The 25,000-nt window shown below is 44.8% G+C and overlaps 1 protein-coding gene across 2 annotated transcripts in view; it reads right to left on the reverse strand.

Annotated features, from left to right (window-relative positions):
- Window positions 1-25,000, reverse strand: part of rhbdf1b (rhomboid 5 homolog 1b) — a 37,747-nt gene that overhangs the window by 7,206 nt on the left and 5,541 nt on the right. The window contains exons 2-4 of one of the 2 annotated variants that reach the window (XM_080834267.1): window positions 10,140-10,439; window positions 2,621-2,834; window positions 1,626-1,832 (exon numbers count right to left, since the gene is read on the reverse strand). In XM_080834267.1, the coding sequence (XP_080690393.1) occupies window positions 1,626-1,832; window positions 2,621-2,834; window positions 10,140-10,411 (693 nt within the window). In that variant the 5' untranslated portion in view covers window positions 10,412-10,439. Of the gene's footprint in view, window positions 1-1,625; window positions 1,833-2,620; window positions 2,835-8,630; window positions 8,730-10,139; window positions 10,440-25,000 lie in introns of those variants that run through there. The other variant, XM_080834268.1, reaches the window with a different exon arrangement.

Below are 25,000 nucleotides of genomic sequence, written 5' to 3' on the forward strand. Positions count from 1 at the left end.
TACCATCATCATCACAATCAAGACTGTCACAGTAATTTTACTATTATAATCCTCATCAACTAAGCTCAGTATACTATGGTTGATGGCCCAACATTGTGTAAAGAACAGTCCAAGGAAATAGGCCAACAAAATACACACATGTATTTTCTCTTTCTCTGTCTTCACATCAATCCTTACTCTATAAGTCTCAACCATCACCATTCTTCTGTTTTGGTTTTATTCGTGGGGGTTTATAAACAATAACATCATCATCAGTATCATAAACATAACATTTATGGCAAACATCCATAGGTAGTTAAAGACACACATCCATAACCACACAGTCATAAGTTTGCAGACATAGAGCACATAAACCCAGGCAAAGCCAAGGCAAACCCTATGACATCTATGTTGTATTTGTTCACTGCCCAAAAAAGAGCTGGAGTAGCAGATTACCGATGGACAGTCTGCGTCATAATACACACACACACACACACACACGTATACACATCATCATCACCATCATCATCATCACTCATCTGCCCCCGTGGCATGACTCTGTACTCATCCCTATAGAAATGAATCATTTGTCCTTTAAAGGTAGGGTGGTTGGGAGGGGGTATGTGGATAGAGCAGAAAATCACTTCCCACACCATCCCCTGACTGTGCTGGTGCAGGATTACTGCTCATTCCAGAATATTCTAGCTGACTAACAGCTGAGCATTCCACCAGAATTATGGAGGCCATCTGTTATTGTTATTTCAGGCCCGGGGAGAGGAAAGCAGGCCAAACCCTAAGCCCATGGTACAAGTCAAGCCATAGATCAGTTTTTACATAACCCATGAAAACAAGAGAGAGACGGTTTTGTACAAGACTGCACAAGTGCAACGGCAGTACAGTAATCTCCTACAATCAGCCTTGGAATTTGGATGTCAAATCACAGCAACCCATTTTTTTGTGGACACTTGATCACGGTTTAATGGAAGTATTCCGCTTAGATTACTCTCTGGATGGATGGCAGATATCTATTACTTGGCCATCATCATCGGCCATAAGCTGACAGTGAAAACTGTGTGACAGAAGTTAAGGGAGTCAGGGGTCTAGTCTTGCTAACGTCATCACATCACATCAGCAGACGATTAAGTGTAAGCCTTCAGTGAACTGCAGCTCACCCTGGGTGACCTACACAAATGGATGAACCATTCACTATAACAGCATGGCTGTTTCCCTCTGCCCTCTCCGTCTATCAGTGAGTTACTCAAATGTACGCACATAAACATAACACCCTCCAAACCAAAGACTCCCACATCACATCTCGGCAAGGATTGTGTGGAATGCTGAACTTTTCCTTGCCAGAGCCATTAAACTATTAACTGAGCTGATAACTATCTATAATATTTCATCAAACTATGATATCCCAGTGAAATAACAGCAACAGCAACAGCAATAACAATAATGATGAATAACAGCAAAGGTGTGTGTGTTGGGATATATACAACTACTAGAGTGTTGGGTTTTTCAGTGTATTGTGTTGCTTTGATTCTGTATTTGTTTCCTATGTGTTTGTATATGTATATCAGCATGTGCAACGGAGTGTGTGTGTGTGTGTGAATGTGAGTGTGTGCTTACATGTCACATCAACTCACCTTGACCAGTGCGGCGGCGGCACGGAAGCTCATCTTGGCGACAGACTCGCGCTTGCGGCGGCGCGGGGGGCGGCCAAAGCCAGATCGGGAGCTGGTGAAGGAGCAGAGCGAGGCGGCACCGGGGGTGATGGGAGTCTGAGGCACGCTGAAGCCATCCACCTCCTCCACCATGCGGAAGGCCCGGCCACGCGCCAGCGGGTCAACAATCTGACCAGAGGAACAACAGGGTGAGACTCTCTGCATAGTTTACGTGTGTGAGTGTGTGTGTGTGTGTGTTTGTGTGTGTGTGTGTGTGTCTGTGTGTACGTGTGCGTGTGCGTGTGCGTGTGCGTGTGCATTTGTGTATGTTTGCGTGTGTCTCTGTGTGTTGGGGGGCACATTATCATATAACAGCTCTAACACACTACACTTTTAAAATGTAAATGATAACTTGTATGTTGTACATGAGCGTAATAGAAATATTTCAATTGTCAATATTTTTACCATAGTAATATAATATTTTCCACCTTCCAATAAAGCTCATAAGTAAGAGTCCTGTTTCACCAGTGCATCTGCCTGTGTGTTTCACACCGCCTGTGTACAACACCTAGTGTGGTGTCACCTAGTGTTGTGTGTCCTAGTGTGGTGTCACCTAGTGTTGTGTGTCCTAGTGTGGTGTCACCTAGTGTTGTGTGTCCTAGTGTGGTGTCACCTAGTGTTGTGTGTCCTAGTGTGGTGTCACCTAGTGTTGTGTGTCCTAGTGTGGTGTCACCTAGTGTTGTGTGTCCTAGTGTGGTGCCAATGCTGGCTATGACCTAGCACCTCCGTACAACTCTAGATTCAAAATCATATGATTCACACTATGAAAACAAAATAATTATTTGCAGATGTACCTTAAATCCTTAATGATACACTTCTAATGGAGACCACCCTTAGACCACCTTGAAGAGTATTAGCCACATGAATGGAGAGTGTAGATGGTATTGTGTGAGTGTGTGTGTGTGTGTGTGTCCTACCTTCTGCATGCCATGCTGTGCGGGGGGCACGTAGAGTGGCGGCGGTGTCTCTGTGCTGGTCATGGACAGGTTGTCCTGGCTGGACAAGTCCATCTCACGGATCACCTGCGGCTTCAGCTTCCCGTAACGCAGGCTGCAGTGCCGCAGGCTTTTCCGCTGCCATCGCTGCGTGGTCTCGCCGTCTTTACTGACCCCGAACCAGTCGGCTGTGCCCCTGTCACCACAGAGCAGAGTCAAAGTAAGACAAGCGCTCACTGATCCTGGGTCTGTGACAGGATGAGAGGGGGGTTTGGATGTCACAGTGACATTGAACCAGAGTGGCAGAAAGCTTCCTAATTACAGTTTAACTAAATAATCAAGCACGAAATAGCATTTGAAATTCATCTGCATTTCATAAATTAATCATGTCTAAACTGAGAGAGCTTACTTGACATAATCTATCCTATTAGTGAGGGGTGACACATTGAATGGAATGTCAGGATTATTTAGAGTAGAAGATCTCATGATTCTTGATACAGTGTCAGGTCAAAAGTCCCAGCAATCAGAATTCTGCTAAGTTTAAGCGTATGCTATTCATAGTCTTGAGATATGGGAACACAGAACCTTTCTTTATAAACAGACCTCTCTAAAAATGATCTGGCGCACATACAAACTGCATGCTATCTGTGGGCCCGATCAGCAACAAGCAGCACAGGAACAACACAGGCCTATGACAGCGCTTTCCTCCCACACGGGCTTTGGGAACAATTCTAAGAAATGGACTTGACAAACACAGACAGACACACACACACACACACAGCACAACACACACACACTCAAACACACACACAACATACACACTCACACACACACACACACACACACCACGAGCACGAGATGGAAGGTGGCAGCTGCTGGACCCACAACATCTGTATCTGGTCAGCAGTCATGAGCGTTTACAAGTCACGATTATTATTGTCAGTTTAGGAACTCCACTCTGACTCTCCCACGGCCTCCCATTGCCCTGTTTGATTTACATGCCACTACTATGCTCAACCCCCCCCCCCCCTGCCGACTCCACCGTGGGGAGCGTCATCACCGAAACAAACAACAGCGTTAAGAGAGACAAATGCACACATGTCAACTGGTCTTTGAGGGGAGAAGGCAACGCTGCCAAGAGTCCAACATGAAAGAACACACACACACTCACACACACACTAAAACACACACCCCCCCCCCCCCATCACAGAGTTAGTCACAGAGTGTTGTTTTTCTAAGAGGGGTAGTTTCAGATGGTCTGAGTCATACAACAGCACTCAGAGCTTTGAGATGTCTGGCCATGTTAACGGTTTTGTTTCTTTATTTATTATTATTTGCTACAGCGATGACTTAGTTTCTAGTTTAATTCGTCAGTGACATGTTTCATAATGATAAGTAATGCAATAACTGCTCACCCGATCACCTGTGTGTTTTCTAGAAATTCTTTATATGATTAATTTATTATTGTTGTAATTCCACATAGCCTGCAGTATAATACCAGCTGTGCCTAAACTGAACTGAAAGTAGTTTTGTGATTTGACCAAGTCTCTTTCTCTCTCTCTCTCTCTGTTTGAGTGGGTGTTTAGTGTGTGTTAAATGAGAGGAGTATTTGTGAGTGAGGAGGTTGGGGGTGTTTAGAGTGGAGAGGGCTCAGCAATAACAGATCAGTCCACAGCCTCATTGCACAGGAGGCCAGCATGGAGGGGGGGAAGACCTTTGAGGACGCACACTTTGAGTGTAACGCTCATTGCGTCCCCTCTGTTATTATGCTGGTTTGTTTCTGTCATGCTGACCACTCTGACCCCCCAGAAATTACTATAATTTCAGTCCCAGGGCACAGCTATAGATCCACCTTAATGTCTAGTTGTACAGCCTATATAGAGTTCATTTTATTTACAATTCTTGTAATCAAACCTCCTCAGTACATTGATTTAAAATCAATTAAACAGCCAATTACTTTTAGAGATGGCTCTGAAGAGCATTCCAAGAGTCTAATCCAGACATTCGTCTAAAATAATTGTGAAACTTTGTTAACGTGAGGAGTTGTGTGGACTTTAATCTGCTGCAAAGTTTAAACAGAGCTGAGGGATGGGACCCTTTAGTAGAACTTGTCTGTCCTCGCTTATGTGAATTCACTGCAGCAATGGTTTTGCATTTCAATGCTATGGGATAATGCTTACTGCTGTAGAGAACTTCATACAATATTTTATCATTGATTAGGGTTTTGAGTTCAGAGTGAACATGCACAGCAGTTTGGCTACTACCTTTGAGTGTGGCGTGCTTTTAATTTGTTTATTTGGTTGTGGATCAACCTGTTTCTGTACCCTGACCTAGATTAAGATTAAGTTATAGATCAAACATATCAAATAGTAGAATAACTCCACATCATCATGACGTGATAAAGCCAAAGACTGAAAGCTATGAGCCCTTATAAAATCCAGGCTAGCCTCACAAAACTTCCATAGAAGTGCATAGAGAGACGTCAATCAACAGGGTGAGACCCAATACTTCAAAAAGAAATCTAAATCTAAGCATATAAACACATTTTGACATGGACTGGAAACAAACCCCAAATATATTAACACCAAAAATGTCTCTGACTATGATTAACACCAACACCCATTCAGCAACCACTAAACCTTTGATCTGCAGAATGTTGTTAGTGCAATCTAGTGCAGGCCGTCTTTACCATGTTTAGAACACCCTCCAGGTATCTGACCTATCACCGCCTTCCCACCCCACCTCTTTACAGTACCAGAAATTATTCAACAACTGACAACACAAACAGCTCACTCATGAAGAAAAGCCACATAATTATCCAATCTCAGTTTCAGTACTCAGTCACTCCTTCAGACGTAATGGAATGGAATGAAAGCCTGAATGCACTTCATTTACAAAGGAGAGATTAATCAAGGGAAGATTAATTCATTAGCACAACAGGAGAAATCAAACATCCACTCACCTGATTTTAAAAAATAAAACTTGAACATTGCAACGCAACCTGTTAGAATCCTGCTTCACACCAATCCTGCTTGACAATAATGTGCAAAAACAACTACAACAAGCAGTCCACGTCCCAAAGTACCCGTCTAAGATCTGCTTGATGATTAGCTTCTAGACGATTCACCTCACTAGGCTGGCGGAACAGCTGACACTTGATGCTGGTTCAGCTCTCCTCCTTTGAGATGCTTCTAAGAAATGAACAAATGAGAATGCAGCGCAGTGAAAAACCTACCTGTCAAATTCATCCCAGGAGGCTGAGAAGGTCATGCCAGCAGTGAGTCACAAAGGGCCGGTCTCCCTCGAACATAATGCCCTGAGCCTACCGCCCGATAACCCCCATTCATGTACCTTTAGGGGGGTGCTACAAGCAAAGACGGATAAACTCTGGCAAGATAAAAAAGACGCCTGAGTGTACTCCCTCAGGAACTGTTCTCTCTTTGAGGATCTTGCTGATCAGAGTGGCATTGATCTCTGGAGTACACTAGTCCGTCTTCTCCTCCTCTGTGTTCTGTCTCCTATCCTCCCCCTCTGTCTCTTTTTCCCTGTCTTCCCTCTCTTTCGTTCTCTCTCTCTCTCCCTCGCCCTCCCTCTCTCTCTCTCTCTCTCTGCTGCTTTTGCTGCTAAACAGCCGTTCCTCCTCATGGACTTGTTTGAAGAGTGTGTGTAAACACCCTCGTACATACCAGATGACACACAAGAAAGAGGGAGGGAGGGAGAAAAAAAGGTGCACATGAACACATGTGGAAGAGAGGCCAAGTGAAGGGATGTGCCTGAACATGAAACCTCGTTTATAGTCCAAATGCTCACTCATCATTCCCAATGTACACAGCGGCAGGGACTTCAGGAGCTGAGAAGAAATATCCCAATATTCCCTCACATTCCTTTCCTCCCCTTACACTGTGCCAGACCTGCCCTCAGGGTGGGATACGGAGACCCTGTAATTACACGCCATTTAGGAAACAAATATTAACATGGCTGCCATTCAACGGGTGGGGTGGCTCTACTCAATCAGCTCTGAAATCCTTTGAGAATGCGCCGTCTTCCTCTATGGGCCTTCTCAGGTTATGGAGATCACTTTCAGTGCATCTCGTTTGGTAGCTAACGGTTACTGCCTGCTGACATGGGGGCTTGCTGTGGGTGCTCACTGTACAAGTAAGTGCCTCTGTTCCTGTTCATGTGTTATAATGGGATAACCTGTGTTTTGTAGGCTCTCGAATAGCTATCTTCAGAACGTGACATGTGACTGCACGCTTCACTCGTGACTATTAATAGAGTGGAGTAAGATAGCTGGGGCTCCAGCAATCAACATGCCAGAGATACAGGAACATAAGGAATCATAATGGCATTCCAACTCAAATTATTTCTTTCAACCATTTGTCTTAAAGCAACTTAAAACACTTTTATCGTCGTGAGATTATATGTGAGAAATGAACAGACATTGTTATGTGACAAATGCAGAGTCTGTGAAACCTATTTCGACACGTTGTCGGCCTTCTGTAAGATGAAATATACTCATGTGAGAGTTCCCAGGAAACCACAGCCCTCTGAGTTTACATTAAGAAGCCACCAGAAGCAATACCAGGAAAAGGACAGAAAAACACTTTTTTTATCTACACTGCCCCTGTTAGTGCTCCTGCAATTGAGACTACTGTTGTCAACTGAGACTACTTCTGTAAATTAAGACTTCTGCTGTAAATTGTTACACTGAACTGACCTGAACATGAATCTGAAGCTTCTCCACTGACATGAAACTGCTCAGATGTTCCTTTGATGTCAAGCGCATGGTAAGAACTAAAGAGCTGATGCATCATATGATGACTGCCTCCAGACACATGGGGAACCCCATGAAAGGTGGAGAGTCTTTGATGTGGCACAGAGGCCTCTGTGTACTGTATGTACTGAATAACAGTTAAAGAGCCAGCCAGCATTAATCTATGTGTGTGTGTGTGTGTGTGTGTGTGTGTGTGTGTGCGTGCGTGCGTGCGTGCGTGCGTGCGTGCGTGCGTGCGTGTGTGTGTGTGTGCGTGTGTGTGTGTGCGTGTGTGTGCATGTGTGTGTGTGTGAGAGAGACACAAGAAGAAAATGACAGGGCGTGTTCCTGTTAAGTGCCTTAACACGAGGTATTTGGGTGAATGGGTGGCCGTGGTTTTCAAACTACAACCCCCCTCTCCTGTTATTGAGGTCAACTGATGCCAACCACAGTGTGTATGGATGTTGATTAAACACCTTTATATAATACAGCCATGGCACACTGCCCAGATCGCTTTGACCCAGTATGACTTTGCCAGCCCATATCTTTAGAGTTCAGCATCCAATGGACTTGTATGGGATTATGGTGACTTTTAAATAATCCTCACACATCCTCACACAGGAAATATTTCACACAGCAACAAGGGAATTCAAAATTCACAGTTAATCTTTAGGCTCCCGCCTTTCTTATTTAGTTTAATCTTGTGCTCTAACAATAAAGTGCAACAGCTAACATCATGTATAAACCTGCGAAACAGGAATTGTAGAGAACTGATTGTAAAGAACTACTGAAAAGTAATTGTATGTGATATATCTGTGCTACAATCCCTTCAGATGGCCCTACTAAAAAAAACCGCATCATCTCAACCTCATATTTGACCCTGACATAAACTGTCTTTAAAGATACAGTCCACATTTCAGGCGGAATGTTGTTGATATTTGAGCTCAGTAGCCAATTAAACTACATCGCTCCCTGCCGTGCTTCTGAAGCAATATATTGATTGGCTGGATTGCTAATGGCTCAGTCCAAGCCACTACAGTATGCTTGTTTCCATGGATAGAGGCAGGAGCAATTAGCTGAATTTGATAAAAAAAAGTACACTAAATTAGAATGGCGGAATGCACCTTTAAGTCTTAGGTGAATTATTTGTAAGTGCAGTCTAAGGCAATGTCCTCCCATTCCCTTCCCTTGGAGCTTGGAGCGATGGAGGGTCATGGTGCTCTGTTACGTCTACGGTACCTGAGGACGATTTTGGGCAGGGACTGGCGTCTCCGTGATGGGTAGCGGGTGGCCCGTTGGCCTTTCATGGGCACAGTGTTGACCCGCTCAAAGCGAACCCTTTTCTCACTGGGCATGAGTGGTGGTGCGGGGTCGGGAAAAGTGGTGGTGTCAGAAGGAAGGACAAGCAGCAGGAAGAGACAGAAAAGGAGAAAAGGAAAAGAACAGGAAAAGAAATGGAACAGGGGAAAATAAGAAGAAAAAAGAGACTACAGTCAGCTCAGCTGGAAAAGGACATTAGTGTCAGAGAAGTTTTCATGTTAACAAGATAAAAGTTCAAAAGTTAATAAAAGTATAAACTGAAGTAAACAGCTCCTATGAGTCCAAGAACAGTGGGTCAAGTTAGCAGTGCAAAGAAAGGAAACAGCACAGAAAGAGGCAGATGAGGACAGCGCAGATTAGAATAGACACAGATTAGAACAGACACAGGCAGTAGCATATTAGCACATGCTGGTGAGTCAGTGAGGACAGGTGGCCGCTACAGCAGGCATCAGTCCATCAGTATTCCCAGAATGCAACACATGGACACAAATCATTCATTGGTTTTCATATGAACACTGAGACTCATGAAAGAACTACATGCTCTGAGGTGGCAGAACAAGCAGCAGGCTAGATGTCTATAGCTACACGCAGCCGTGGCCACAGTGATCACCAACACAAAAGCAGCCAATAGGGGATCTCTCTCGGATCTCTAAGTCCTGTGGATGCAAAACAGAGTCTAAACCGAGGTATTATTCATGTACTCATAGCATCATTCATTAGATCATGTAAGGGTCACAAACATCAAGCCCAAAAAGCAAAGCGCTGGGGAACTCAGTGCCAACTCCATGTTAGCCATGTGCTCTTGGCTGAGTCTGAGCAGAGGCTGCTGCTCGAGGGGTTTTGAGACAAATTAACAAGACAGCATTGTGTCACTGCATGAAAGAGATTCCTTTTTCAGGGAGCAGGAGGCCAATTAAATGGCCAAATCCTCCTACTGTGAGAAAAGTGGAGATAACTGACTGCCTTACAGAGACAGTGAATCCACAATTGAAAATTCTGACATTATCTATTAAGGCTCATGTCAGTGGTCACCCATAAAATATTTGCTAATCGGTCCAGCCACTCATGAGTTATCTTGCAAAAGAATGGAATTTTCACTGGAGAAGCATAAAAATGACAAAAAACACAGGGCTATCTTACTCCTGTTCAGTCAAACAGAAAACGAAACACAATTAAAAGTTTTATGAGGGTGGAAAGATCAGGCAGGTATTTTCATTCATGGTTAACTTTTCCCTGGAGCAAAGGAGGTGTGCAGTATCTGCGTTTAATGCTAACGTATCTGAGTTATCTGAGACACAACCAGTTAGTTAGCTTTACGGGGTAGATATCATATCAATGAGTTTGTTGTATGTGTGTGCCCATGCGTGCATGTGTGTATGTTTGTGTGTGTGTGAGTGTGTGTGTGTGTGTGTTAGTGTATACTCCTACCTTTTGATGGTCTGTGTAATTGAGGGCTGGCGTTGCAGCGGAGGTCGTCTGGGGTCAGCGGGTTCATGGGCTGGGTAACCATGGTGAGTGTGCTCTGCTGGCATACTAGCACTTCTCGAGAAAGCCCCCCGTTTCACCGGCTGCACAAAGGCTGGGGGCTCGTCCAGGGAGAGCTGTGTGTTGGGGATGTCCAGCTTGAGCCAGGGGGGCTTCTTCCTCTGCAGGCTGCTGCTGCCTCTCTCCGGCTGCTCCGGCTGCTCCGGCTCAGCCATGACCACTCAGCCACCGCTCGCCTGCCAGCTGCACAGAGAGAGATACGGGGGGAGAGAGGGAAAGGGTGAAAATAGAGAGAGGAAGAGAGATACAAAAAGTGAGAGGGATAGATATAAATGGAGAGGCAGAGAGATGGATGGAGAGTGGGAGTCCAAGACATAAGGAAAAATAGGGAGATAGAATCGGAGGGGAAGGGAGAGAAGGAGAGAGGGAAAAATAAGAGGGGGGGGCATTTAATGTATACAAACATACGTCATACATAAACATGCTATGATCCCAACTGTTAATAACATAAGATCTCCTCTCTGACCTAATACCTAACTTCTATCAGCTCTCTTCCACACACAGTCACAGTCAGAGCATCAGCCTCGCAGCACAATGCTGCCAGATGAGTTTACTATGTCAAGGCTAAACACACACACACACACACACACACACACACGCACACACACACACACACACACACACACACACACACACACACACACACACACACACACACACACACACACCAGTCCTCTGAGATAATCTCAACATCCATCTGTATGTTGCCACACAACACTGACTGGCCAACACCACACACTCCACACACCATCTCAGCAAGAAATAAACATGGCTGTCCTTTTGTTAAAGAGCATTAAGATATGGCAACTAATCTGCTTACATGCCTGCCATCATTTTTACAACACTGGTCACACTGGAAACAACAATTTTTTGCTCATTCTCAGTCCAAATACAAATATATATATATACACATGCCATGCTGATGTCTGTAGAGACGTATCGCCCGACGTGTCAGAACTCGATTATGCTGACAGTGTGATCAACATGTCCCCATTGCTGGTAATATCTAAGGCATGTGAATGTCACTACTAGGAAGGTGGGACCTAAGACTTAAGGCCGGTTCTTGAAGTGCATGTCTGTTTTGGTCCACCAGAGGACACTCTTCTTCCAAGAGAAGTCCTTCTTCAAGCCCTAAGACTCTCACCATCTCACTCAACATTAAATACATGGACATACAGCATGCAGATTAAGTTAAACAAGTATAGCAGCCCATATTTGCAGTGAGAATGTACTATATAAATGGATAAATAGTTATGGGTGTAATATAGAGATGGATAAATAGTTATGGGTGTACTATAGAGATGGATAAATAGTTATGGGTTGGATCAAAATCTCTTATCTCCAGGCTGCTCTGTTAATGGGATGTGTGATCTGACCATACACAGGTAGCGTATCATTGATTAACAGGTCTGCTAACACAGTCGGGATCAGTTTGTATGCCAAATCAGTTCAGATTGATAACTACAACGTTTTCACCAGGCTGTTTCTAGATCAGTGCTTGGATGGACACATGGAGAGAGAGAGAGAGAGAGAGAGAGAGATAGAGAGAGAGATAGAGAGAGAGAGAGGGAGAGAGAGAGAGAGAGGGGGGAAACTGGGCCCCACAGTTTCCCCCTGTCATTCCATTCTGCTCACGTTGAAGGCCATCCTTTGCCATGATTCACTACAAAGCCATATGGGCCGTGTTTGGAGAGGAGTGGCCCCTCCATGGCCAGAGTTTAATTGTGGCTAACAGCGGAGGACCCAAGGGCCACTGTCGGCTCCAGACGGCAGGGATCAAAGCTGGCTGCAACGATGAGTGACTCACTTGCTAAAGATTAAATGGCCTCAGGGCTTGCGTTGTTACGTGGGTTTCACAGAAATGCTTCCAGAAAAAGAACGGGTTGAGAAAGTTGTTCATAGGAAGCTTTACGCTCAAGTTTGTTATGTCAGAACTAAGGCACTGCCAGTAATGATTTTATGCAGCCCTTTTACCAGGGGGCCAAAAAAAAACTGCACACTGGCGGTGAGGGCTAGGAATAAACTGTGAGATTATAAACCAAGAACAATTGCCGTCTGTCAGGGAGGGACAAGTGTGAAGACTGTCCCGCATCAATGAAGCGGACTCCTTTAAAGCCCAACAGACACATAAATCACTGAACCTCCAGTTGTACTTACACAAAGACAGCTAATTTAGCTAATAGCTACTGCATTATTTACACAGACAGTAACAAGCACCAGAGCCTGCAGTTAATGTCAGTCAGTGTTTTACTTGATTAATTTACTAATGAGAGCTGTCTGAATAAATCTGTACAATGGTGTGATTACATTGGAATCTGAACACACTAAATGGCTGTCTGTGTTCACATCAATGTCCAGTGAAGAGAACTAATTCCGGAAACTATGTACAAAAATGCATTCCCAGGCAGAAATGATGATTTGGTTTTGCACCTGTATAAAGGGAGAAAGCCTCAATTCCTTAGTACTGGTAAGATGGAAGTGATACAAGTCTTTTGTATTTGGTAAAAACCTGGATGGTACCATCTGCCTGTATGTCAGGTTGTGAGGCCTTGTGAGGATTAAAATTCCCTGCTGGAGGTGTTCCAACACCTTCTGTAATGTGTGGAAGCAAATGCCACAAGCAGAATGAATGTGGCATGCAGAGAGATAAAAAGCCTCTCTCTTATCAAGCAAGCTCGGAGAGTGAGAAAGAGAGAGTGTGTGTGTGTGTGTGTGTGTGCCCAGGCCAAGAGCTTCAGGATGTTATGAGAGTGTGCATTGGTTCTTTTGGATCCTCATCAATTTATGTTCTCCTCCGCCATCATGCTGCAGACTGCAGCGGCTGTTTGCCCAGAGGAAGAGCACATCCTCGAGCACGCCTGAAGGAAAGCTGCTCATTTACGGGACGTGAGATCCGTATGGGGAGAAGGCTTCTGGTAAGGAATTCCTTCAGATAGCCACAGCCCAGAATCAAAGCCTGTGGGCGGGTCGTTTTGCGAGGCCCGTTTCATTTTTGAAACCCAATGTATTTGGTGGTGGAACCCAAAATTGTAGTGGCTCTTTTTTTGGCTCTTTTCCGGTGGCGTTGGCAACGGCAGGGTCATTAGTGAGGTCGCTCGATTCAGTAGACGATGGTTCAAGCGCCCCGGCCAACCCCAACAATCCACGCTCGATTCAATACAGACTGCACCTCGGGTTTGCCTCCTCTCCCAAGTATAATGGAATATGGTCGAAAGCAGACACATTTTTTTGACAAAAACCCTGCACAAAACTTGCTTTGATGTAAAGACCACTTTTGTGGTGAAACAGGAACCCAGTGTCCTTTTTTGTTTTCGAGAATGTAAACACGATCCTCTAAATAGCATCCTACTTCAGTCGTCCCACCACATCCTCCAGTGACATTTGCTCCCCAAACCTGTGATTTTAGCCTCCTGGCCAACTTGCGGGCCCAAAACACTGGGAAACCGGAATCCACTTTTCCAGCAAATACAAAAGGGATGGCCATTGTTCTCCTTCATGCTCAAATGGAATTTGACACGATGCCACACCGATATCCAAGCAAATAAATTCCATGCGCATCCCTCTGATTTCTCCCTGTCAGTTTTTGTTATGACAACCAGATTTAGGGGATTGGAGGGCAGACCAACTCTAATCCTCTGTGAAACACATGACACGTTTCCTGTCAGATGTGTGCCACGCACATCATGGCTGATGAAACACTGTTCCTTCTTTCTCTCTCTCTGTCTCTCTCTTTCCAAGCGATAATGGCAGGTTTAAGCACTTTTCAAACACTCAAAGAGTGGTTTGCCACAGCAGATAGCCGCCTGGGAGATGCTGTGTGGACAAGATTGAAGTTATTTTGAACTTTCCCACCAGTGTGATGTGGTCAGACACACTCTTCCAGCAAGACCTGTACGGCTCCGCTAAGCTCCTGACCTTTGGGGTTGGGTTTAGTTTCCATGTTTTGTTCAAAGCTGCTGAGGCTTTGACAGTGAGGGGGATTTGGTACAGTGCTGAACACATCTCTGTGGTGAGGTGTGGAGGACACACAAACAAATTGGTCTGGAGGGGAAGGTGGGACTTTCAAGCGACATGAACTGAGAGAGGTTCCAAACAGTTTCACCTTTATTTAACCAATGGGGTGACTATTGCTCGAAAATGAGGAAAAGAGGACCACCCCTTTCTGTGAATAGTCCTCCAGCCTTCTCCAGCCAAGGTTTGCTTCCTCACCTGTGCGACTTGCTATGTTGGAAATCTTCCCAAGGTCAGCCTGGTTTTCAACATGGAGCTTAAGACTGACTTGTCAAGTTCACTTTTCACTACCTTCACTATTTTTTGGGGGAAAAGCACATTCACACATACATACTGTACACACACACTCATATACATATCTAAACCTTTCAGTATCATCCTTGGTTTTGGCATGTGGGTTGAGCCGGCAAAAATACTGCACAAAGACCCTCTGTTGATCTTAAGCACTGTCCAACAATGGAGTACCCTGGGTCTTTTCCCCATTGTTTCCTCGTACCGCCCAGCCTCTCGACTGTGTGAGGTATGACGTGTGTATGGTCAGTCAAGCTCACCACTTTAATTTGCCTTCACATTCCACACATTCTGACAAACATTCTCTTTTTCTTTCTCGTACTGGTTCTCTCTTGCTCTCCCTCTCTGTCTTCACACTTCTCTCAACATAACAGTGGACCATAATTTTTATTGTTTTAACCAACACTTCCTACGACACTCTCCCACGCTAAATAACTTGTGAAACAATCTATTGAAAACGTAGTACAATTATAGAAACCTGCAAGAAATGAAACTGCCTAGATGTTTACAAACCGTCTTCATGCCCTCACAGCCAATTATTTGTTTGAAGTATGAGGTGGGAATAAGTATTATTCATTCAGACCATATCAAAGCAACTGCTTCCTTGTTCATCTTCATTGTTTATGCAAGAAACTAAACTATAAAGTAAACAGTAAATACTGAAACTTAAACAGAAACCCCCTTATGGATTATAAAATCAGTGTTTTTTTTTCAAGAAAAAGAGTTTACGATTCTTAGACACTGAGGGAGAGGGGAAATGCATGTCTCTGTGTGAGAGTATGTCTGAAAGGTACATATGTGTGTGGATGGGAGAGAATGTGCCTGGCTGTGTGCATGACAGACACAGACTGTGTGTGTGTGTGTGTGTGTGAACGGAGAACAAGGTCGGTATTTTGACTAAGGCCAGATGTTGCTGTTGGATGCTAAGTCTCACGTGGACAGGGCAGGGGCTCAGGGACAGGGTGTGGAGTGTGTGTTTGTGTGCATGCATGTGTGTGTGTGTGTGCGTGTCTGTGTTGGGGGCCACAGACTGCTCTGTGATGGATGACCTCACTTGACAGTCACTTCCTTCCTGCAAGCCGTGTGGCTGCATCCCTGTGCTTTGAGACTATGGCTCACACACACACACACACATGCACACACACACACACACACACACACACACACACACACACACACACACACACTCAATGCAGCCATGCCACTAGGGCAGACAAATAAATACTCTGATTAGTGATTATAATAAATACTCTTACCGAGAAAGGAAGGAACCACATTTGAGTGGCACAGGAGAACCACTCGCATAAACTAATACACCAGCTATGTCCCTGAGTCAGATCTAGTGTTGGATCTAGTGCATCCAAAATCTCCCCGTTTAATCAGTAGCTTCAGTAGCACAAGGTACCACAAGGAGTGTCCACACACGGAGTACCTCTACAGGATGGCCGGTGATTCAGCAGTGAATTTCTCCTGTTTTAACATTTGTTAATAGTGACTAACAATCTCTTTGTGGAGGAACTGTATCACTTCATGAGTCAATCCCATCTTGAATGAAGACCTTTATCCTCAACGTCTCTGCTGAGTTGGTGATGAACACATGATGACCTCCTGGGGTTCTCGATAACCGCCTCCTCACACGAAATTAAACTGTTCCATGAACTCCACGAGTTGTGTGGAGTTCAGGCTGAAATTCGGGTGTGTGAGGCGGGATTTACCGAAAAAGGCCTGTTGTTCTTCAGAGGGGAAAGGGCGGACAGTTCGATACGCCGTGACCGCAGGCATCTGATCTGGAGGCCGACCAGCGTGACGTCAAGAAGAGGTCCCCTGCCAAACGGCTATCATTATCGACTTCTACTTTTTTTTCTACTCCTTTTTCTTAATCTTTTTGCAACTCTTGGGCCTCCCATCTGTCTGCTGCTTTCGCTGCCGTTTTAATTGTAAAGTGTTGAGTGTGTTGAGTCTCATTAGCAAAGTTTCATCCAACAGAGAGCAATTAGGAGTCCCCCTGTGAAACGCTCAAAAAGACAAGCCTTTAGTTTTTCGGTACTGTAGTGGCTTTTGTTTCAGGAGACTTTTTTTGTTGTTGTCTTTTTCGAAATAAGTCAGGAGGAACAGCTTCCAGGCTGGGCTGGAATGCCTTTGGGAGTCTAAGGCACCGATGCTGTTTGCTCTGGAAAAGGTAACAATGTTACATAAGGCTGCGGTGAGGACAGACAATGACACAGCAAGTCAGCCATCTGCGGAAATGAAGAAATGTGAAATGAATAGCATAAATAAAAAACAAAGAAAGACTGCCTTTTAGCATCAACAATGTTGGCAGGCTGAAATATAGATGTGTGTATATGTGTAAGTATGTGTGTGTGTGTCTCTGTCTGTGCGTGTCTGCTGTCATTACCAAATGCGGAGTGTATAAAAATCACCTCAGATTTTCATGCATGGCTGCCTGCTAGTCTGGGCACACAGTCTGGGCACGGCGATCCGCACGGATGCTGGGGAAATACCTCTCATACCACCAGGCAGCCAGCGCCGCTCTGCATCATCTCAGCCCATTCGTCTCCTCTGGAGCCTGGTTTTAAATTAGTGCACGCGCTATGCCAAGACAGACACTGACCAACTCAAACACTGACTCAGGGGACGGGGGGACGGGGGACAGTTCCACCGGGGTCACACATTGCCTTCACAGACACCATCACCCACTCCATCCTTTATGGACTGTTGTCCAGATGAGTGCAACACGTGTGCTGTTGTTTTTATATCCCCATATGGCGGCATCCAGGCTCCAGGGGCGGCGCGAGTCTTTGGCAGGCGCTCCGTGCCGCATCCATCACCCTTCATCAGGAGCGTGACAGCTGATAATGAGCGTTTACTCGAGTTCATTAAACGACCGATCTATGAAATTAATCCACCGGTCTGCTTCGTGAGATGCCTGCCGTCACGCAAAAGGTTATTGGTAAATAGAGCAGCCTTCTCTTTCAGCCGGCTTAATCGACCCCGTCAAGGATGAACAGAGAAGTCTGTAATCACACTCAGGCCGTGCTTGTTTTTCCGGCAAAACAAAAGGTCTCTTTCTCAATCCCCGCAGACGGCACACGGTTTACAAAACAAAAATCCTCAAAGGAATGTTGTCATATTCAATGCATATCAATACCAACAACAAGCTAACATCAAAGCGTTTTTACACTCCTTGTGACGAGGAGAGGAAGAAAGCCAAAAAAGCTATTAAGGATTGTGAATACTCTTTACTGTCTTGGCATATACCCAGGTTATAGAGTAAAGAGGTTTGTTGGACCCTTGGTGGAATGATTTGACACCACTCTAAGAGAAATAAGCAGTATTTCAGTATTATAGTTGTGCCATCCCATGAATTTTGTAATACCATCAAATACCGGGATATTTTTTAAGAGCATGAAAAAAGTATATGGATTCCCCTGAGTTTTGGCTGTCACGGAATTCCACATCAGTTACGACTAGTTTGCTTATATCTCTTGTGTACAATTACCAAACGATGTCGATACCAGCAACTGTGGAATCGGCTTTAATAAGATTAATGGAAGTGATGTACAATATTTTTGGCCACTGGTGGAAATTTGTAAAGCATGGAAAGCTCAACAAAATCCCTAGCAAACACCGGTAGGTGACACACCCCTACAAAGTAGATTAAAACTATGTCTTCGAAATTGTTCCTGGCTAAGAACTTTGAGGCTTAGTGAGCATTTTGATGACTTCCCATTTAGGTGCACAATGCCATGAGGAAACAGATGGACACGTGACAGGGACAGTTTTCCTTTTTATGACGACCTGGATAGGAGACGCAGCCCACGCTGGTGATGTCAACAGGAAGTAGGTATGTCATGCAAAGTTCTTTAGTGCACTTGCAAAATTGCAATGTGAAGCCAAATCTAACTGTATCAAATGTATACAGTGTAACAAAAACTCAAACCTTGGGTCAGATCTTGGTCTGGATTTAAAGGTGTAAAACCGCCCTTAGAAAAACTCTTCAAGCCATGTTTCATGTTTATAATGTATAATAAAAAAAATAGTTTTCATACCTTAATCTTTGTTGATCTTTGAAATGTATCTTTTTTTTAAATAAAAACTTTTGAAAGGCATGATTTTAATGCTTGTGCTACTGGAAAGATAAAATAGTATTAAGTGTTTAATACCGATACCGTCTATCTAGCTAAAGATACTATGATAACATTTTAGTCCATATCGCCCACAATCTACAATCTAATAGAGTCAAGAGACTGACCTGCCAAGATGAAACAGGTGAACAGTTATTTTTGATCAAAGCCATTATCTTTATCTCAAAACGATGTAGCTCTGCCTTGAATGACGCAGGTCATCTCTCACTGAACACATGGAAGCAATTTATGATCCTTGAGTGGTTGTGATCTTGAGAGGGGAAAAACCGCTGAGACGTATGTATATATTTCAAGGTTAAGTCGTCTTTCTTTTTGTGTCAATCATATAAAGCACATGATGTTAAAGGAACTCGATCTTGGAGAATCCACTCAAAGGGAAATTTTTATGGCCTCTGCCAAAGAGATTTGCTCTGTTCTAAAATCACCAGTGACGGTGGATTTTATACTGTGGTTTTTGATTAAGTTACACACTAAATGAGAGTTCAGTGTAGTGAACCACATTATGAACTGCACTTAGCCATCTAGCTTCTGTCAAAAGTTACTTCAACAGAGCGCTGAAGAAATAAATCTGTCTGCTGTCTCAAATGCATTGCAAAGGAAAATGACATTGCTACAGCATATGTAGTACCATGCGTCAAAAAATAAAGCACAACATATATTGAAAGCAAGCCCCCGTTATCATTTGTGTGAGCTTGCATGCTTCAGTCGGAATCAAATAATTATTATCTGCATACAAAAATAGCACCTGCAGTTGATTAGCGTAGCTCTTTTAAAAATGGTCCTCACAAGGTGCAGGCACCAGTCAGAGCCAGACAGCCAGCAGAGAAAGATGGAGGGATGAAAGAAAAGACACCCAGCAAAAGAAAGAGAGCGAGAGAGGTCTGAGCATATGGTGTGTGAGGGAGGTGCGCATGGCTCTGAGCCCCCAATCTATTGGATCGGCCAACAAGCGGCTCTTTGTCTGGCGGAAGTCAGACGCTTCTGCGTTTTGAAGTGGGCCGCGGCGTCGGGGCACCCACCGCATGCTCCAACAACATGTGATCCCCATTTGCATAGTTTCCAGAGCCAACCGTGCCTGGAGCGTCTACCAGCGGGACACCACGGGGGCTCGATGTGTGGGCTTTCTGATCTGGGTCTACTTTCCCCAAAACCACTAGGCTGCAGCGATGTTAGCCAGTTGATTGAGAGTGTCATGTTGAGCTCATCTGACAGTCACTGGCTGTAAGAGAAGTGGGCAGTGGAGACCTATTTGGGCATCTGGGTTTCAGTGTGATCTCCAAGATGTTTGGGCGGAGCCTGGGGCGGGCCGTCCACTATGGCACGAACAGACAACTATTCCAGGTCGTAAATTTCCGAGACGTTCCGTAGAATGTATTTCATATTTTTCCCATAAAATCATTTTTCAGAAATACGTTTCTCATTCTTCGCCGCCGCTCACTTCAAAGAGCACCCAGACCTTGAGCAGACAGAGCATTCTGGAAACCGTCTGTCTGAAGGATTTTTTTTCCCAAAGCGATGAGGTTGGTGACAGTAGGCCAAGAGAAAGAGCACTGGAGATGTTATGATCTGTCACAAAGGGTTGCCTGTGGAGACAAGGGAGAGATCTCGCCAACTGGCACCATTTAACACACACACTCACACATATGGCACCAGGCTGGGCTGCAAGGCTGAGCAGCATCACGAACATCGCAATCAGGCGACATCAGGGCCGATGCAAACGTGAGCCACGCAAGTCTCCCTAGTCTCCCTTAAACACACACACACACACAGCACCAACAGAATCCTCTTTATGGAGAATCCTTAATAAGATCAGGCTGATTAGAGTCTGTGAGAATGAAGTCAATGACCAGGGAGCTGGCCCTGTCTTGCAGCCTTGGCCAGGCTCAGGCCAGATGTTAAACCAGCACTAATCTCCCAGTAAGCCTCATGGATCCAAGTTTTCTAATTGTCAACATGGACACACAGGCAACGCATCTTACACTGGACCTCTGCCCTCTGACCCATGACAAATAAGGATTTAACAATATGATACTGCCTGCAAACAACTAAAAATAGTAAATGTTTGAATGCTGTTACTTCATTCCTAGTTAAAACCTCATAGTTAATACCAGATCAATCTGGACACAAGGCATTGGTGGAACTGACCTCCATGTTCACAACACAGCGTGTTGGGTGGGGAGGTCATACATTGTTCACTGACACCCGGGGAGCTCTATCCTGCTTTGTCACGTCAAGAGCCTGATGGTGAGGGTTGACACGGAGTCACAACTATATAAACAGATTTCATCAGCACGCCACTAATCCTCCCTGGTAAGCGCATCACATCCAATTAACAGGATACTGCAATTTCACCCTACTGTTATTTATTTAATTTCTTCCTTCACCGAAAAAAAAAATCCTTCCATTCAACTTGCCTCCCTAAATCTCAAACGAGACAGGCAACCTCCCACAAGCCACGAGGCTGGTGTAGAACACTCCTGATCGGTTAGTAATTGCGTCGCTCCACCGGTCTTGGTTCATTTGCTTGATGGGAGAGGCCGGTGATCCTATCACGGGGGAAAGAAAATTCCCATTTGCAGTCAGACTCGCTCCCAGTCTGCTTGACACGCTGCTTGATGGAAGGACCTTTTGTCTGTGCTGGGTGGTTCATCGCCTTGGTCTTTGAAAGCCCTATTTTGGACAATGCGGCTTATTATGACCTCCTCTCAAGCTGCGAGTTTAGCATAAGAGCTTCCTCTGTTGGCATGCACTGTATGAAAATAGAAAGCCAATTGCCCACAGATGCTTCGCAGACAAGAAAGAAAAACGCTGCCTGAAAAGAATATTTTTTTGCAGCGTGCCCGGGGGAGGGGGTAAAATCTGATAGTTATGGGTCTCTGGATATGAGAGAGGGCACAGTCTCCACAGTCTCTCCAGTATGCACAGCCCTGGGATTTTCAGAGATGATTTTTGTCCTTGACACACAAAAGAGCTTGCATTGGAAATCAGACCGCACTGCATACAGTAGACTAGAGGAGTTAAAAAGGTCAGCTTCCATGCTTTAGGGAATGGACACTCAGCATCTACATTCTGTGGTTTCCTCCAGGAAACTAATGTGCTGCCTCTCATCTATTTCATCTAATGGCATATGACATTAATAAGCCACGGTGTTTCAGCTGAGAGGAATGCTAAGTATTACATTTCCAGCAATAATGTCCTGATCAAATACTGCTTTTATTTGACTGCCAGCCTCTTCAATCTGATCAAAGCTACCTCCGTATTTGCACACCCTATGCAATAACATCTCTATGCCCTGTATGTTTCAGATGTAACAAAGCACCCTTTATATATGTATTATACATACCAACGAGGGGTGTAACTGTACAAAAAAATTCAGCTTGGCATGTACCTTGGTTTTGGGGTCACCGTTCGGTATGTTTTCAGTACAGCAGGAAAAACACAACAAGTGCTGAAATATATTTCCATTTATTTTTGAAAATGTTACGGTCTCAAACTTTTGGACCTCCCCCCAACTCTATACTTTGTGTAATCAGTTGTACGCAGATGTCTGTTATGGTGTAGTAGTCCATATAACTGGATACAGGGCAGATGTACGGAGTGTGGGCACGTTAAATCAGGCCCTCGACTTTACGTTCATGTGTTTGGCTGAAATTGAAAGAGACATCTGTCCTTTTGAAAAAAAAATTCTTTGTGAATCAAGCCGCACCAGGAAAGTGTCAAAAATCCAATAATGAATGCAGGGATGTTCACAAATGGCAAGCTGTCTTTAAATGCATGTAACAGCATTTACATTTGTGAATTAAAACTATTCTAACCCCATAAACCAGACTAAACCAACTAGCATGCTACAGCTGATAAACAACAGCTAATGCACAACCAAAACCTTCCGGGTAAAATGCACTCTCTAAAATGTCTGTTCTGCACATGGAGTAGTAATGTTAGACATAAATAGACTACTCTTACAGTAATGGTTTGGGTCACAGGGCGAGGAAGTCACATTCCAAACCGAATGTCCTGTACCGAATACACATAAGGTTACACCCCTAATTATAAGCATAAGTGATGCATTATTTTAATCAAATGTCTTCCTCCATAATATCCGCCATGTGGGTTTAGATAGTCTGACGCTTATTCACCATGATGGCACAGTAATGGACCTGGCTCCGGTCCTCTGGGCCCAGAGGAAGAGGTGCCTCAGTGTGCTGGGCTTTGTCAACAGCATCAGAGGAACTCGCAGACAGGCCCGGGGGGTCAAAGGAAGTGCAGGTCGGAGTGTGGTGTGGCGGTGGCGGTGATGGGTCTCCGTTTGCCTGCTTGGATGTGTGTGTGTGTGTGTGTGTGTTTCTCAGAGCCTGTGTGTGTGTGTGTGTGTGTGTGTGTGTGTGTGTTTGTGTGGGTGTTTAGGCGCCTAAATATAGCTGAGCGAGCTATACCATCAGTATGCTGATGCAGCTCTCTCTCTTTCTGACAACGTCTCTGCCTGAAGTTGTTCAACATCAGACTGCCAGTGAGCCATGGGGGGCAGACACTGGCTGACATACCGGCAGGAGGCTTTAATTAAATATCGCTGAGTCATGCCCTGCTTGCCAACATCATCAAGGTAAGTGCCATTAGGAGGCAGCGTTCGTTAGAATCCCACAGGGGCCAATCACGCAGACTGACAGAGCGAAAGACTGGTGTATAGATGTATGTGTGCTGCTGGTGGGGGTTGATTTAAGTCCATTATTCCAAAGCTGATGCTGTGCACACTGCAGGTATTTCCTGAGAGAAGGCACACACACAGACACACACACACAAACACACACTCAAGTGTGCACACAAACTCAAACAGATACCAGTATATATACAAATGCACACCTGTCATTTTCTTCCATCCATTCGCTGCCATCAGGAGAGTGAAAAGCATGATGGTCAGGTTCATAACTCTCTGCTAATTATAGATGGACTTCTACAGTGCGCTACGGCGACAGACAGACATAGAGTGTGTTCTGTGCGCTTGTTCCCGTCAGGGAGCACTGAGAACAGTCGAGGCTCCAGCTCCAACAGCTGGCTTCTTTCCCGCCATGTGTGAAAATCGTATTTTCCGCCGTGGAATTTCTCACGGACGAAACCAAATGGGGAGAAAATGGTAAAATCAAATCAACCAATGGATTGCGCTGATTACGCTAACGACTCCCTGACATCAACATCCACAGAGTCAACCGTGGGGGGGGGGGGGGGGGGCGGGGGAGGTCCCCAGTATCATATCCTAACACAGGAAGCAAAGAGCACATCTGGCACTGGTCTATCAGAGTTTTTAAGATTCCTCAGCAACAAAAAAAAAGAGATTGAGAGAGAGAGAGAGAGAGAGAGAGAGAGAGAGAGAGAGATCACTGACTACACCAATCACACAATTCCAACAGCACCAAAGACTACCTCCTATTTCCACTCCTTTCAATAAACAAATGTTATTTAAGGACAAGGACCATTACCCAAAAAAGAGTCAGGAGATCAGCACACTCTATTTATACTCCCGCAGCCCGGCTTCATGGCCCCCTGTGCTCTCTCTCCCCCCCTCTCTCTCTCTCTAACTCTCTCTCCTCTTTCCCTCTCTCTCTCACTCTGTCTCTAACTCTCTCTCCTCTTTCCCTCTCTCTCTCACTCTGTCTCTAACTCTCTCTCCTCTTGCTGTCTGTCTCGCTCCCCTCTCTTTCTATCACTCCCTCTCTCACTCCCTCTCTCACTCTCTTCTCTCTCCCTCTCTCTCTATCACTCTCTCAGGTCACATCACTCGAGCAGACTGAATGAGGCACACTGAAGACTTCCTGTGAGTGTAACACATCCGGTTCTCCCCCGTCCCAAATCACTATAATCTTCCTCCCTCCCAACCCAGTCTAAGTTGCTTCACTCTCACTGAAATCACTCATCCTGGGTCTTTACACATGGAGAGTGCGGCTCCCTGAGATGAGCCATGGACTGATACCGCAGCGCATTAAAGGGACTCTCTCAAGTTCAAGTGCTTAATTTACATGAACATGAAGTGAAATGTAAAAGGGTCTACGCTCCAAACTGTGCAAAAAATAAGGAAACAGTGCTAAATTAAAATTTATGAAACTCCCAGGTCTGATTTTCTTTTTTTCTCACCTCTAAGTGCCATGTATCGAAATCTGTCTGCTTACTGAACCATAGACAATCAGTGTAATCTGGCCTTGCAGAGAAAACAAAACCTAGTCAATGCTGCTGCTGTGCATATTGCTTACTGTAAGTTGGACCCCTGCACTGATACATACCGAGTGCAAATGTACTTTCTAACCAACA

The sequence above is a fragment of the Sprattus sprattus genome (assembly GCF_963457725.1).
Source record: "Sprattus sprattus genome assembly, chromosome: 3".
NCBI lineage: Eukaryota > Metazoa > Chordata > Actinopteri > Clupeiformes > Clupeidae > Sprattus > Sprattus sprattus.